Source organism: Diorhabda carinulata, chromosome 9 (assembly GCF_026250575.1).
Source record: "Diorhabda carinulata isolate Delta chromosome 9, icDioCari1.1, whole genome shotgun sequence".
Taxonomy (NCBI): domain Eukaryota; kingdom Metazoa; phylum Arthropoda; class Insecta; order Coleoptera; family Chrysomelidae; genus Diorhabda; species Diorhabda carinulata.
This window is the reverse complement of record NC_079468.1, coordinates 22,508,448-22,521,443: the sequence shown is the minus strand read 5'-3', so window position 1 is coordinate 22,521,443 and position 12,996 is coordinate 22,508,448. Positions and strand designations below refer to the sequence as shown.

General features: G+C 31.6%; 1 protein-coding gene across 1 annotated transcript in view; it reads left to right on the top strand.

The window, feature by feature from the left end:
* Positions 1–12,996, top strand: part of LOC130898208 (zinc finger protein 395) — a 108,599-nt gene that overhangs the window by 41,011 nt on the left and 54,592 nt on the right. Inside the window, exon 4 of the mRNA XM_057807313.1 lies at positions 11,272–11,453. Within this exon, the coding sequence (XP_057663296.1) occupies positions 11,272–11,453 (182 nt within the window). The remainder of the gene's footprint in view (positions 1–11,271; positions 11,454–12,996) is intronic.

Below are 12,996 nucleotides of genomic sequence, written 5' to 3'. Positions count from 1 at the left end.
TACAAGTCTTTGTTTTACTCGATTTCCAAATACCCTTTGACAGTTTTGACGCTCTTAATATCTGATTATCTAACACCTAACACTCGTGAACCAATAGACTATTTCCAAAAGATACCACCTAGTTGACTAATATAAAATCCTTTCCATTGAAAACCTCCTGTTCCATGGAAATTCTTCTTTCTGATATATCTTATCATTACTGTCTAATTATCGTTAACATCCAAACTCTCTTGGACTTCGAGACACTTCTTTCGCGTTTTACCATCGCAGATGTGTTTCAGACCAACGTTGACAGTCATAGTCGTATCTCCACACGGTGCAATTAGGAATTGAACAGTCCTTGTTCATTAAGGGATTATAGGAAATATTAATCCATCATTCTATGTTATCGTTAGACCCAGTTACGGACTCCCTCATTAAATCCAACGCCTGGTTTTTGGTATTAAGAAACATTTAGTTGCAGTCCCGTGTTATATCTTATTTTCAACAATAGTGCTAATCAAGTCCTCAAAGTATAATTTTCGCAAATATCATTTTTTCTCCTTGTTGACTAAAAATTCATACAAGAACATTTTTGGTTTGAAATATAGTTCAAGCATTCATTTTATCACAAAATGTAGTACATTTATTAGAAGGGTTACTTAAAGCAGCAATTTCAATAGCTTCTGCTTGGAACTAATCAAAACGTTCAGTTTTATCGTTCAACTGGGTCTACTATTCACAAAATTTGATTTCAAACTATCCTTTGAAGATTTTTTTTTGTTTTTATGAAGCATTATGTTCACTGTTGTGTATTTGGAACACAAATCTTGTTCTTAAACAAACCACCATGTGCACTTTTGCTCACTTTTCCAAAATATTCTCCTATAAGACCAAATTTTCACCAGTCCGATTGAGGTACCTTCACAAGAAATGATTTAAACGCATCAACAACTTCTTTAGGTGTAGAAAAACGTTTACCTCGCAATTTCTTTTTCAACTGCGAAAACTAATGCCCAACTATGTCTTTTTCTCTCAGAATGTCACATGACGATCTTGCAATGTCAGTTTATGCACAGCATCGATGTTTTCTGGTATAACAGCCGATTTTGGAAGACCTCCTGTAGCGAAGTGCGACCAAAACCAGCATATACGATGACTCTAAATGGTACTGGTCCACCAAAATTCGAAGCTAGTTAATCGGCAAACTATTGTTGGTTCCATCTACGTCGAAAGCCTTGAGTACGTTCTCTAATAAGAATGTCAAACTTCATGCTAATGTCAGATTTGACAGATTCACATCAGTGTTGCCATATCTAAAAACTAAAGTAGCTACCCTCGTAGTACTCAAAGATGTATTTTTTGTTGTGGTTTTTCGTTGTCATTAAATCGTGTTTGGCATGCTATCAAGTCATCGCTTATGTACTAGAGAATCAAACGGTTTCGGATCTAATTGAAATAAGGGTGGATATGCAAAGAAAACTCGTTGTTGGGGGTAATTGAATTAACCTTTTAGCAATCTGCGATATCTCAAGATATAAAAGATGAAGAAAATATGAACGTTAATCACCAACAATCGTGATTACAGCGTGGTGAAGTCTTTTAGTTAAATTTGGGTGATTTATTCGAAAGGTTCTTTTTAAGAAAAAAAACTATCAACATGAATTAGTTCATAATAAAATGGTTCGCTGAGAATTATTGTTATGAAGGACGAAATTTCCTAACTAACTTTACAACATTGTATTGTGAAAGTGTAATTTTTGATTATGAAATGGTCAAGAAAAAAAAAACAATAAGATAGTAAAACTTGTCAATGTACCTTAATCTCAATAGAAAAATCGACTTTTCCTCTCGACGTTCATTGTTGGCGAAATAAAATCTCGCCGATTGCAATCTTAAAATGAAAGTGAAAAAAGTGACGTGAACCTAGACACACTTTTGAGATCTAGTTTTCTCCAAGTGCTAACTCGCTACTCAAGATGTTACGATATACAATTTTTTCATCACTCTTTTCTGGGAAGTAAAAAAAGTCTGGATATAATTTAAAGTTCCTTCCTTTTCAGTCCATTGTTTTGACTGTTCTTTTGTTTCGGGTGTGAAATGATGGACTCATCTTCACAATGTTCCATTTTGAACAAACGCACAGCTTTCTCATATCCAAATTTTCAATTAATATGAGATGTACCGCAATTTTTGAGTCTTCCAACACGCTCACTTTCAGTCGACAATCATCCAGTAGATTTTCTTCAACAATTCTGGAATCGTCACCTCATTTGGTCGACCACTGCGATGCTGATCCTACAGGCCTCGTTTAAACTGCTACCCAATATTTTACTGTTGATAATGAAGGAACAATCTAATCCAAATCTAGTTCAGCTTTTATATTGGCTGGAATAAGGCCTTCCAAATAAAAGTATTGTATCACACAACCAAATTTTTCTATATTTACAAATTCACTGAAAACGTTCATTACTGACTAGCTTTTAACCGCGGCTTCGCTCGCATCGAATCCATTAAATAAGTATCAGAAATCATTATAATAGAAAAGAACGAACTCTGTAGCTATATTAGAACCTGAGATATAGATCTTTGAATGTAGAAAAATTGTGCCAAAAACCTACAAAAGTCCATAACTCCACATCGAATGTCCGCGCCTAGCTCCTCTCCAACTCAACCGATTCAAGTATTCAAAAACTCAAAAGAAAGAAGGTGTTTCAGCGAGTGTTCGTAAATCAAAACGAACTCTGTAGCTATATTAGAACCTGAGATATAGATCTTTGAATGTAGAAAAATTGTGCCAAAAACCTACAAAAATCCATAACTCCACATCGAATGTCCGCGCCTAGCTCCTCTCCAACTCAACCGATTCAAGTGTTCAAAAACTCAAAAGAAAGAGGACGTTTCAGCGAGTGTTCTCAAACCAAAACGAAGTCTCTATCTTGGATAGAACCTGAGATATTGAGGATAGAACGTGTGTATGTGAAAAACTCCCATAAGTAATGTACAGGGGGAAATCGCATTTGAGTGTAACTTGAGAATGGTGAAAATTAGATGAAATCCGATGGTTGATGGCTGATCTGTGCATCAATACCTTTCATTGAAAAAAAAAATTAAGCAAATCGGTTGGGTAGAACGCCTGAACGGACTCGGAATGGAAATCATCAATTTTTTTAATATATAAGATGGTTGTTAAACAAATACTAAGCTACGTGGCGTCTTCAAATTTGAATCATATTCTTATAGATTGTATCAGTGGTATTTTTCAAGCAAGTTTTACCATATTTAGGTCAGACCAGGTACTTTTGAAATCATCTTCATATTGACAACATGTTTTCATTAAAGACAAAAATTTTGACGTAGTGCATTTAGTTTTCGTATAACAAAATCAAACTCAACCTAAACAAAAAGGGTCGATTTTAAACTTGATATGAATAATATGGGCAAACCATATATCAGGAACGGATTATATTGCAGCTGGAGGGAAAAAGAAAATTATAACAAAAGTGTCCTCGAGTGCGTATTTAAAAGTATGAAATTCAAAAAGCAAATTCACCCTATTAAGTGACACTTTATATAGAATCAAATTCTTTAACAAATTCTGCCTATTTTCCATTTCAAAATGTTTAATCTATCCCTTCAAATAACAGTGTGAACCTTGAAAAAATGCTTGTGAGTGATTTTTAAAAATAAAATCGTAATATTCCATCAACAAAATATTATCTATAAAAGGCACATTAGATGTTACTAATCCTACAAAAAATATTTTTCACGGAAATTAACGAAGCCAAAATGTAGCAGCATATTTGGCTGTGAGACTATTGGTGTAATAAAATAAGAATAAAAGTTAGGTCTGGAGAACTAGGAGGCCAAATAAATAAACTTCCACGTCCCATCCACCTGTCAGGATATGTTTGATCTGAAAAGTGGTGATCATATAAGAAAAATTCTTTGCTCTAAGTACCGCAACGTCCAAAAAAAATCTAGCCTGAAATAATTCATATTAAGGGGCATAAATTTGATTCAACGGGGATGTAATTTTCTTAGCCATATCGTTCCACAAAATTCATGAATAGCAAAAAGTTCGTATGACAATTTGAAGAACATTTAGCATTGTTTTGAATGCCATTACTCGATACCGAACTTTTTGCGTAAGTCCCAGACAGATTACTAAGCTACGTAATTGAATTCAAAAAATGATAATTTATGTTTTATTGTTTCAATAGAGGTTATTGTAATGAACTTGACTGTCGGTGAGTTAACGCAAATACTCAAATACTTTGTCAATGTCAATGATTCACATAATATAATAATCCATCGTTAAAATTATATATAGATCTGTATGTAATACGTATAATGATTAATTGAGCTGAATTATTTAGAGAAATATTGAATCTATTGAATCTTTGATAACCGACTACATGATAAAGTCTACCAGAATATTTGACTTTGGCTTGTCTGGTTGTCTTCATACGAATGAATCCAAGTTCCTTTGTTTTAACCTGTAGGTTCGGAGTCCAAGCTTTGTCATGTTCTCGGCAATTTCTTAGCGACTTCTCACCAGGTATGCGACGAACTTAACCAGCTTCTAGGTCTTCTTGTTTGTTGAAAACTGAGTTTGATCAGTGCAGAATTGTCCTTTTTCAAGTGATGTACTGATGTAGCTTCTTATGACAGAACTGGACCATCTTCTTGTAGACCTGTATTATCAATTACATTATTTAGATTGAGCAAAATGTTATTGTACAAATTTTTCACAAATATATTTTATATTTAAATCGGTTTATGTAATGTTTGGCCTTGGGTTTGAATTTATTTTTCTTTGAGGTTGTTTATACTTCGCAAATGTTTGCCAAGTCATCTTATTATTAATATTTTCGTTTTAGTTCATAAATTGTTATTGTTACTATTAAATAAACAAGTTATTATATAAAAACATGAAAAAATCTAGAGTCCGTCCTTTATACTATTTTTAATTAAATTAATCACTTTTATTATTTAGTTAGGATGCATTATTTTCATTTTAATACTATTATAGAAGCTGGAACACAGAAAAGGGGATGAAAATTTTCACGAATTGTTCAGGAAAATCATGATAAATTTGATTTCTTAAACTAAAGAACAAATTTACAAAAAAAGTATTGAAAAGCTTAGAATAAAATGTTTGGGAAATTGGATGAAAAATTCTTCAGATTGATTTTAAGAAGGAATTTTTAAAGTGCAGATTAGAGAAGAATTTTTGAAAATTCTTAGATTATAGAAGAAATTTCCAAAAAAAAGTAACAAAACATCGAGGACGTTTCTAGATAAAATAGTGATGATATAGAAAAAGGCAATAAAAGGTTTTTTCGAAAAATTAATCAAATAATTGAAAAAGTGCAGATTAGAGAAGAATTTTTGAAAATTCTTAGATTATAGAAGAAATTTCCAAAAAAAAGTAAAAAAACATCGAGGACGTTTCTAGATAAAATAATGATGATATAGAAAAAGGCAATAAAAGGTTTTTTCGAAAAATTAATCAAATAATTGAAAAAGTGCAGATTAGAGAAGAATTTTTGAAAATTCTTAGATTATAGAAGAAATTTCCAAAAAAAAGGTAACAAAACATCGAGGACGTTTCTAGATAAAATAATGATGATATAGAAAAAGGCAATAAAAGGTTTTTTCGAAAAATTAATCAAATAATTGAAAAAGTGCAGATTAGAGAAGAATTTTTGAAAATTCTTAGATTATAGAAGAAATTTCCAAAAAAAAGTAAAAAAACATCGAGGACGTTTCTAGATAAAATAATGATGATATAGAAAAAGGCAATAAAAGGTTTTTTCGAAAAATTAATCAAATAATTGAAAAAGTGCAGATTAGAGAAGAATTTTTGAAAATTCTTAGATTATAGAAGAAATTTCCAAAAAAAAGTAAAAAAACATCGAGGACGTTTCTAGATAAAATAATGATGATATAGAAAAAGGCAATAAAAGGTTTTTTCGAAAAATTAATCAAATAATTGAAAAAGTGCAGATTAGAGAAGAATTTTTGAAAATTCTTAGATTATAGAAGAAATTTCCAAAAAAAAGGTAACAAAACATCGAGGACGTTTCTAGATAAAATAGTGATGATATAGAAAAAGGCAATAAAAGGTTTTTTCGAAAAATTAATCAAATAATTGAAAAAGTGCAGATTAGAGAAGAATTTTTGAAAATTCTTAGATTATAGAAGAAATTTCCAAAAAAAAGTAAAAAAACATCGAGGACGTTTCTAGATAAAATAATGATGATATAGAAAAAGGCAATAAAAGGTTTTTTCGAAAAATTAATCAAATAATTGAAAAAGTGCAGATTAGAGAAGAATTTTTGAAAATTCTTAGATTATAGAAGAAATTTCCAAAAAAAAGGTAACAAAACATCGAGGACGTTTCTAGATAAAATAATGATGATATAGAAAAAGGCAATAAAAGGTTTTTTCGAAAAATTAATCAAATAATTGAAAAAGTGCAGATTAGAGAAGAATTTTTGAAAATTCTTAGATTATAGAAGAAATTTCCAAAAAAAAGTAAAAAAACATCGAGGACGTTTCTAGATAAAATAATGATGATATAGAAAAAGGCAATAAAAGGTTTTTTCGAAAAATTAATCAAATAATTGAAAAAGTGCAGATTAGAGAAGAATTTTTGAAAATTCTTAGATTATAGAAGAAATTTCCAAAAAAAAGTAACAAAACATCGAGGACGTTTCTAGATAAAATAGTGATGATATAGAAAAAGGCAATAAAAGGTTTTTTCGAAAAATTAATCAAATAATTGAAAAAGTGCAGATTAGAGAAGAATTTTTGAAAATTCTTAGATTATAGAAGAAATTTCCAAAAAAAAGGTAACAAAACATCGAGGACGTTTCTAGATAAAATAGTGATGATATAGAAAAAGGCAATAAAAGGTTTTTTCGAAAAATTAATCAAATAATTGAAAAAGTGCAGATTAGAGAAGAATTTTTGAAAATTCTTAGATTATAGAAGAAATTTCCAAAAAAAAGTAAAAAAACATCGAGGACGTTTCTAGATAAAATAATGATGATATAGAAAAAGGCAATAAAAGGTTTTTTCGAAAAATTAATCAAATAATTGAAAAAGTGCAGATTAGAGAAGAATTTTTGAAAATTCTTAGATTATAGAAGAAATTTCCAAAAAAAAGTAAAAAAACATCGAGGACGTTTCTAGATAAAATAATGATGATATAGAAAAAGGCAATAAAAGGTTTTTTCGAAAAATTAATCAAATAATTGAAAAAGTGCAGATTAGAGAAGAATTTTTGAAAATTCTTAGATTATAGAAGAAATTTCCAAAAAAAAGGTAACAAAACATCGAGGACGTTTCTAGATAAAATAATGATGATATAGAAAAAGGCAATAAAAGGTTTTTTCGAAAAATTAATCAAATAATTGAAAAAGTGCAGATTAGAGAAGAATTTTTGAAAATTCTTAGATTATAGAAGAAATTTCCAAAAAAAAGTAAAAAAACATCGAGGACGTTTCTAGATAAAATAATGATGATATAGAAGAAGACAATAAAAGGTTTTTTCGAAAAATTAATCAAAAATTCATCTTCTAAACAACTTTCTTTAAATAATTTTTGTGCCAAGTTTCAAAAAAATTTGCCTAAACCAATTCCCTTCCTTCCAGGACACCCTCGAATACTTCAGGGGTACTTCTAAGGGGTTTGGGAGGTTTTGGCGTTTCGAGCCCAAGGAGATCATCGTGCTTCAAGCTATTATTGTGCCAAATTTCAGAAAAACTGCCCGAAATTCCTTCTCTTATAGTACTCTTCAATTCTTCAGTGGTTTTTTGGGTATATTGGGAGGCTTATGGAGCTTAGTACCCATTGAGGCTTTTAATCAGCTTGCTTTGAGCAAACATTAGGTCAAGGTTCAGAACAATTAACCACAATCAGTTCTTAGATCATAGAAAACATTTTAATAGTGAGAATTTATTAGAAAAATGGATTTTTTCGACTAATAAAAGATTTGAATAAGTGCAGACTATGGAGGAATTCCTATAAAAAGTACAAAGAAATTGTCCGAAACTATCTGCAAACTCCAAAAAATGATGTTTGTTGAAAAATTTTATTTCACACGTTTTATCGACTTGTTATTTTTGTAGAAACACATATTTTTTCAAAACTTATTTCGCCTCATTTGCAGAAAGTGTAATAATTAAAAAAAATTAACGTCACACATTGCGGTAAATTATATCACACTATGCAGGCACAAGAACGATAAATAATAATTCTATTTAAAAACAAGCATACAACGTAACTAATTGCATGCTAAAACTACCACCTGGTCATTTGAGTTTTAACTATTAAATTACTATTATTATACCTTGCGCCTTGACAAGTGTTGGCTGGTAGGTTTTTCTGTTGCACGTGTGTGTATGTATCTCTTATGACATTGGTAGGTCGCACACGATATTTCGGTTTATTAATATGATAAAAATAGTGTTCAAATAGACTGTTTCTAACTGCTACAAACATTTAGCACGACGCGGCGTCCTACTCGTGTTTGTCATTAACAAATTTTTTATTGCATATTCAGCACATTTAAAAAAAAATATTTCCCCTATACTTGAGTGATAAAAATAAACTTTGTTTTGCTGTATATATCTCAGCAAATTAGGTGGACAAAAAAAAGCATAACATACCAAAGTAGATTAGTAGAATAAATTATATAAGACGGCTCCAATTATAATCAAAACTCGAAACTCTTTGAGACATTTTTGGGTATAGATGCAAAAAATTGTTCCACAACATCTTTGGATTCAAAATTTTTCCCGCGCAAAAATTTCTGGATCTGAATAAATAGTAATCAAACGATGCAAGGTCCGTACCAAATGCTGCTTGTGGTAGGTGTTCAATACCACCAAGTTCCTAAGTATGAGGTTCAACATTGTCTTGTAGCAAGAAAACCCACATTCGGTTAACCAAACCTGGATATACCTCAAACATTCGCAACAGATGTCGCTTATATACTTAGTATTAATAGATTAAACATCTGGAATGATTTCTAGTTACATTAAACTCATAATTCCACTCGGAAGACGGGTTCTGGTAATTATCCTTTGTTTTTGATTTTCCAGGTTCGAGTTGTTAGCATAAATCCATCCAGTTCTTAATCCACATTTAATTATTTGTCTTTATACCACTTATTTCTAGCTTAGCTAGTTTTTACCAAATTTATACCAAATCTATACGTCTTCAACAAACTTTTACCGTTACTTTGAATAAATTTAACAAACCCTCTGAGGTGGTTAACAAAATCATAGTAAATGTCTTGTTGTTGGCTCTTGCGCAGTTGAAAAACGTGTTGCGAGGTGGTTTACCAAATTTGCAGTACTACCGTAGTCTGAAGCATTTTGGAAAAAAATACTTTGTAATCTGACATCCTCCGTATTTAATCACCGACGAAATTAAAGACAGAGTTTCGTTGGGTTCCTCGTAGATGAGATCAGGACATTATTCATGTGAGAGAAGGGATTTATTAGGCCCAACAACAAAAAAAAACGTTATATATCACCACAAATTTACTAAATTTCACTTTGATTTAAACACATGAGTGTAGATAGAGAGAGGACGATTTAGCATACATTCCGAGGTTTTATTGCATTTCTCGTATAGGGTGTTCGGTCTATAACAAACTCGAAAGTTGGAATTAAAATAGAAATGACACAATAAATGAATCAAAAAATTAGTTTTACTTTAATTAAACAGAAATATTTTATATTTAAATAACTGGATCACCTCGTATTCTAGCTATAAAATAACAAAACTACTTTGTTCTACTTACGCATCAATTTCCGTGTAATAAACAATGACAAATAAATAGTGTCGTTCTAAATAAGGCGAAGCGATTTCAACAGTGGACAAAGACTTATCTCGTTTTATCTAATTTGGGTTATGTTATTTATGTCTTACCCATGACTCAGGTTAGTCTTTCAAAGAAAACAAAGGAAGTATTGGGGGAATGTCATTTTTTTAACTATAACTGCATTTGTAATATTTAAAAAATTGAAAAAAAAACACTTTTACTTTGCCATCTAAGTGTTCCTTCAGCTTGCGTTAGAAGTAATAATGGCTGGAAGCTAAATCCGGGCTGTACGAGGGATGTGGCATGTGAGTCCGCTCAAATTTCTTCAAAAGCTCCATGTTTGACGAGCGTGTAAAGAAGCGCTATCCAATCCGACAGTCATCCTCTTCAGCATTCCTGGATTGCTCCCTCTAATTTCTTCAATGTTTCACCGTTTAACCCTTAGAGTTTGTTTGAATTTGTTTGGTGACGAGATTTTCCAATGAAATGAAACAACCCTTCACATTGTTGAAGAAACTTTCATCTGGACAACCCAACCTTTACGATAACCCAACATTTCTGTTATAAGCTTTAGGAATGCGGATAGTCACTCCCCGATTTGAGCAGCTCATTGGTGATCTTTTGGACAATCGCAGAAAAGCCTTGAATCATTTAGACATGCTGAACGATTCTTCACCATAATAGTCAGTCGCCGATGAATTATCATAATTAATTTCCACAAAAATCTTCACAACGGGTCACTTATACGATTGTCAAACTCATCAACGCATGCAACGCATTTTCCATATTGATATTGGTTATAATTTCAGGTTGAGGTCGAAAACTTTTAAGACAACTCTTGTACTAGCACAGTTTAAATAATTAGTAATTTTATTAGTTTTGATTTCGAGTCTTTTGGTTTAAATAGAAATACTTAATCGAACATTTCCATATTTTCTTTTAAAAGCGTTTTCTATCATGGATTTGAAAAATATTTAATATCTTTATGTTATGGAAATGTAAGTAACGTTTTCACGAATAAATATTCATACGTCACAAATTGTTTTCGTGACGTAATCCCTTTGTTATCTATTATTTCATTTAATAACTATCAGAAAGTAAAGTAAAACATGTGTTATATGGCGTTCTTCGCAATTGAAAGTAATCTATTTGACCTAGTATTCGTCATAAATTTCGTTGCCATAAAAGACATGCATTGTTCAATTCAACGTTCATTCATTCACAAAAAAGGTGACTCGGAATGTTTCGTTTACACAAAGAGAAGAATTTATTCTTAAACTCTTACAGTGTGTCATAACTTTTACTATTTCTATCAATATTATTTTTTTCAGATGATCAATTCAAAGTTATTTATTTTTTGAAATAGTTTTATTTTTAAAATTACTGTAACTTTACTTTAGTTTAACAGACGAAGGATATTATTGGTAACAATCATTATACTTTTCCAGCGTTTTCATACCCAGGCACATCTCCGTGTAGTAGCAGCAGCAGCTCCGCGTCTTATAGATCTACCCCTTCACCACCACCGATCGTTTATTCACCACATGGTACGCCATTATCAACGAGCTCCATTTCCGATGAAGGAATTGTCTTGGATTATTTCCCCGATGAATTACCGAGAAAGAAAAAGGTAAGAACTGAAAAATACCAGCATGAACACACTACACCAACACTCACAATTACACTGTATGACACGCGTTTCGATAACCAAGTTATCGTCTTCAGAAATTGAAGGTAAACTTTACCTTCTATAACCAAGTTATCGTCTTCGGAGACTGAAGGTAAACAGTTAACACCAACACTCACAATTACACTGTATGACACGCGTTTCTATAACCAAGTTATCGTCTTCAGAGGCTGAAGGTAAACAGTTAACACCAACACTCACAATTACACTGTATGACACGCGTTTCTATAACCAAGTTATCGTCTTCAGAGACTGAAGGCAAACTTTACCTTCGATAACCAAGTTATCGTCTTCAGAGACTGAAGGTGAACTTTACCTTCGATAACCAAGTTATCGTCTTCAGAGACTGAAGGCAAACTTTACCTTCGATAACCAAGTTATCGTCTTCAGAGACTGAAGGTGAACTTTACCTTCGATAACCAAGTTATCGTCTTCAGAATTTGAAGGTAAACTTTACCTTCTATAACCAAGTTATCGTCTTCGGAGACTGAAGGTAAACAGTTAACACCAACACTCACAATTACACTGTATGACACGCGTTTCTATAACCAAGTTATCGTCTTCAGAGGCTGAAGGTAAACAGTTAACACCAACACTCACAATTACACTGTATGACACGCGTTTCTATAACCAAGTTATCGTCTTCAGAGGCTGAAGGTAAACAGTTAACACCAACACTCACAATTACACTGTATGACACGCGTTTCTATAACCAAGTTATCGTCTTCGGAGACTGAAGGTAAACAGTTTACCCTCAGTCTCTGAAGAGTGTCCTCCCTCAACTACTTTGAAATATCCTGAAGAACAAGTGGAACTAAATAGGCGACGATTATTTGTGAAAATTGTTGGAGAATTCACAAAATTGTGCACCGTAATAATAAAAAAAGTAAGAGGGGGTTACATCAATGAATTAAAACTTTAATTCGATCGAATTGTTTTTATTTGTTGTGTATTACGCGAACTATAGGGTGGGTAAAAACTCCTGACCGGTAGTGGATGTTGTAACCAGGAAACTAAAGTCACTGATGTCAATTATAAAATGAAAAAATTGTAGTCGACATCGTACTCAAATGAGTGAATACAGATTTCTGCAAAAGTATGTAGATAATATTATTAAAAAAAAACACAAAAAATATTTAATAGAAATCATTTGTTCACAAAAAATATGGGTATACCTCACCTTACGAAAGTTTTGAGTAAATAATATATATAAATTTATTAACACTGACGTGTATTTAACTATATCAAAAAGTCTAATTATAACGATCTGACCACATTTAGTTTCTGCTTATTGACCCGAAAGCGACCGCAGAAATCTTTTTATTTTTAAATATACCTATAAATCAATTTTTATTATTATAAACTTCAATTTCAACTAGTCATTTTGAAACCGTAATTTTATTCTCATTAAAATTTTGAAATTAGTTACACGCAGTGACGTCTTGCATGTTTTATAATAAGGGAAACTATTAGAATAATCATTTAC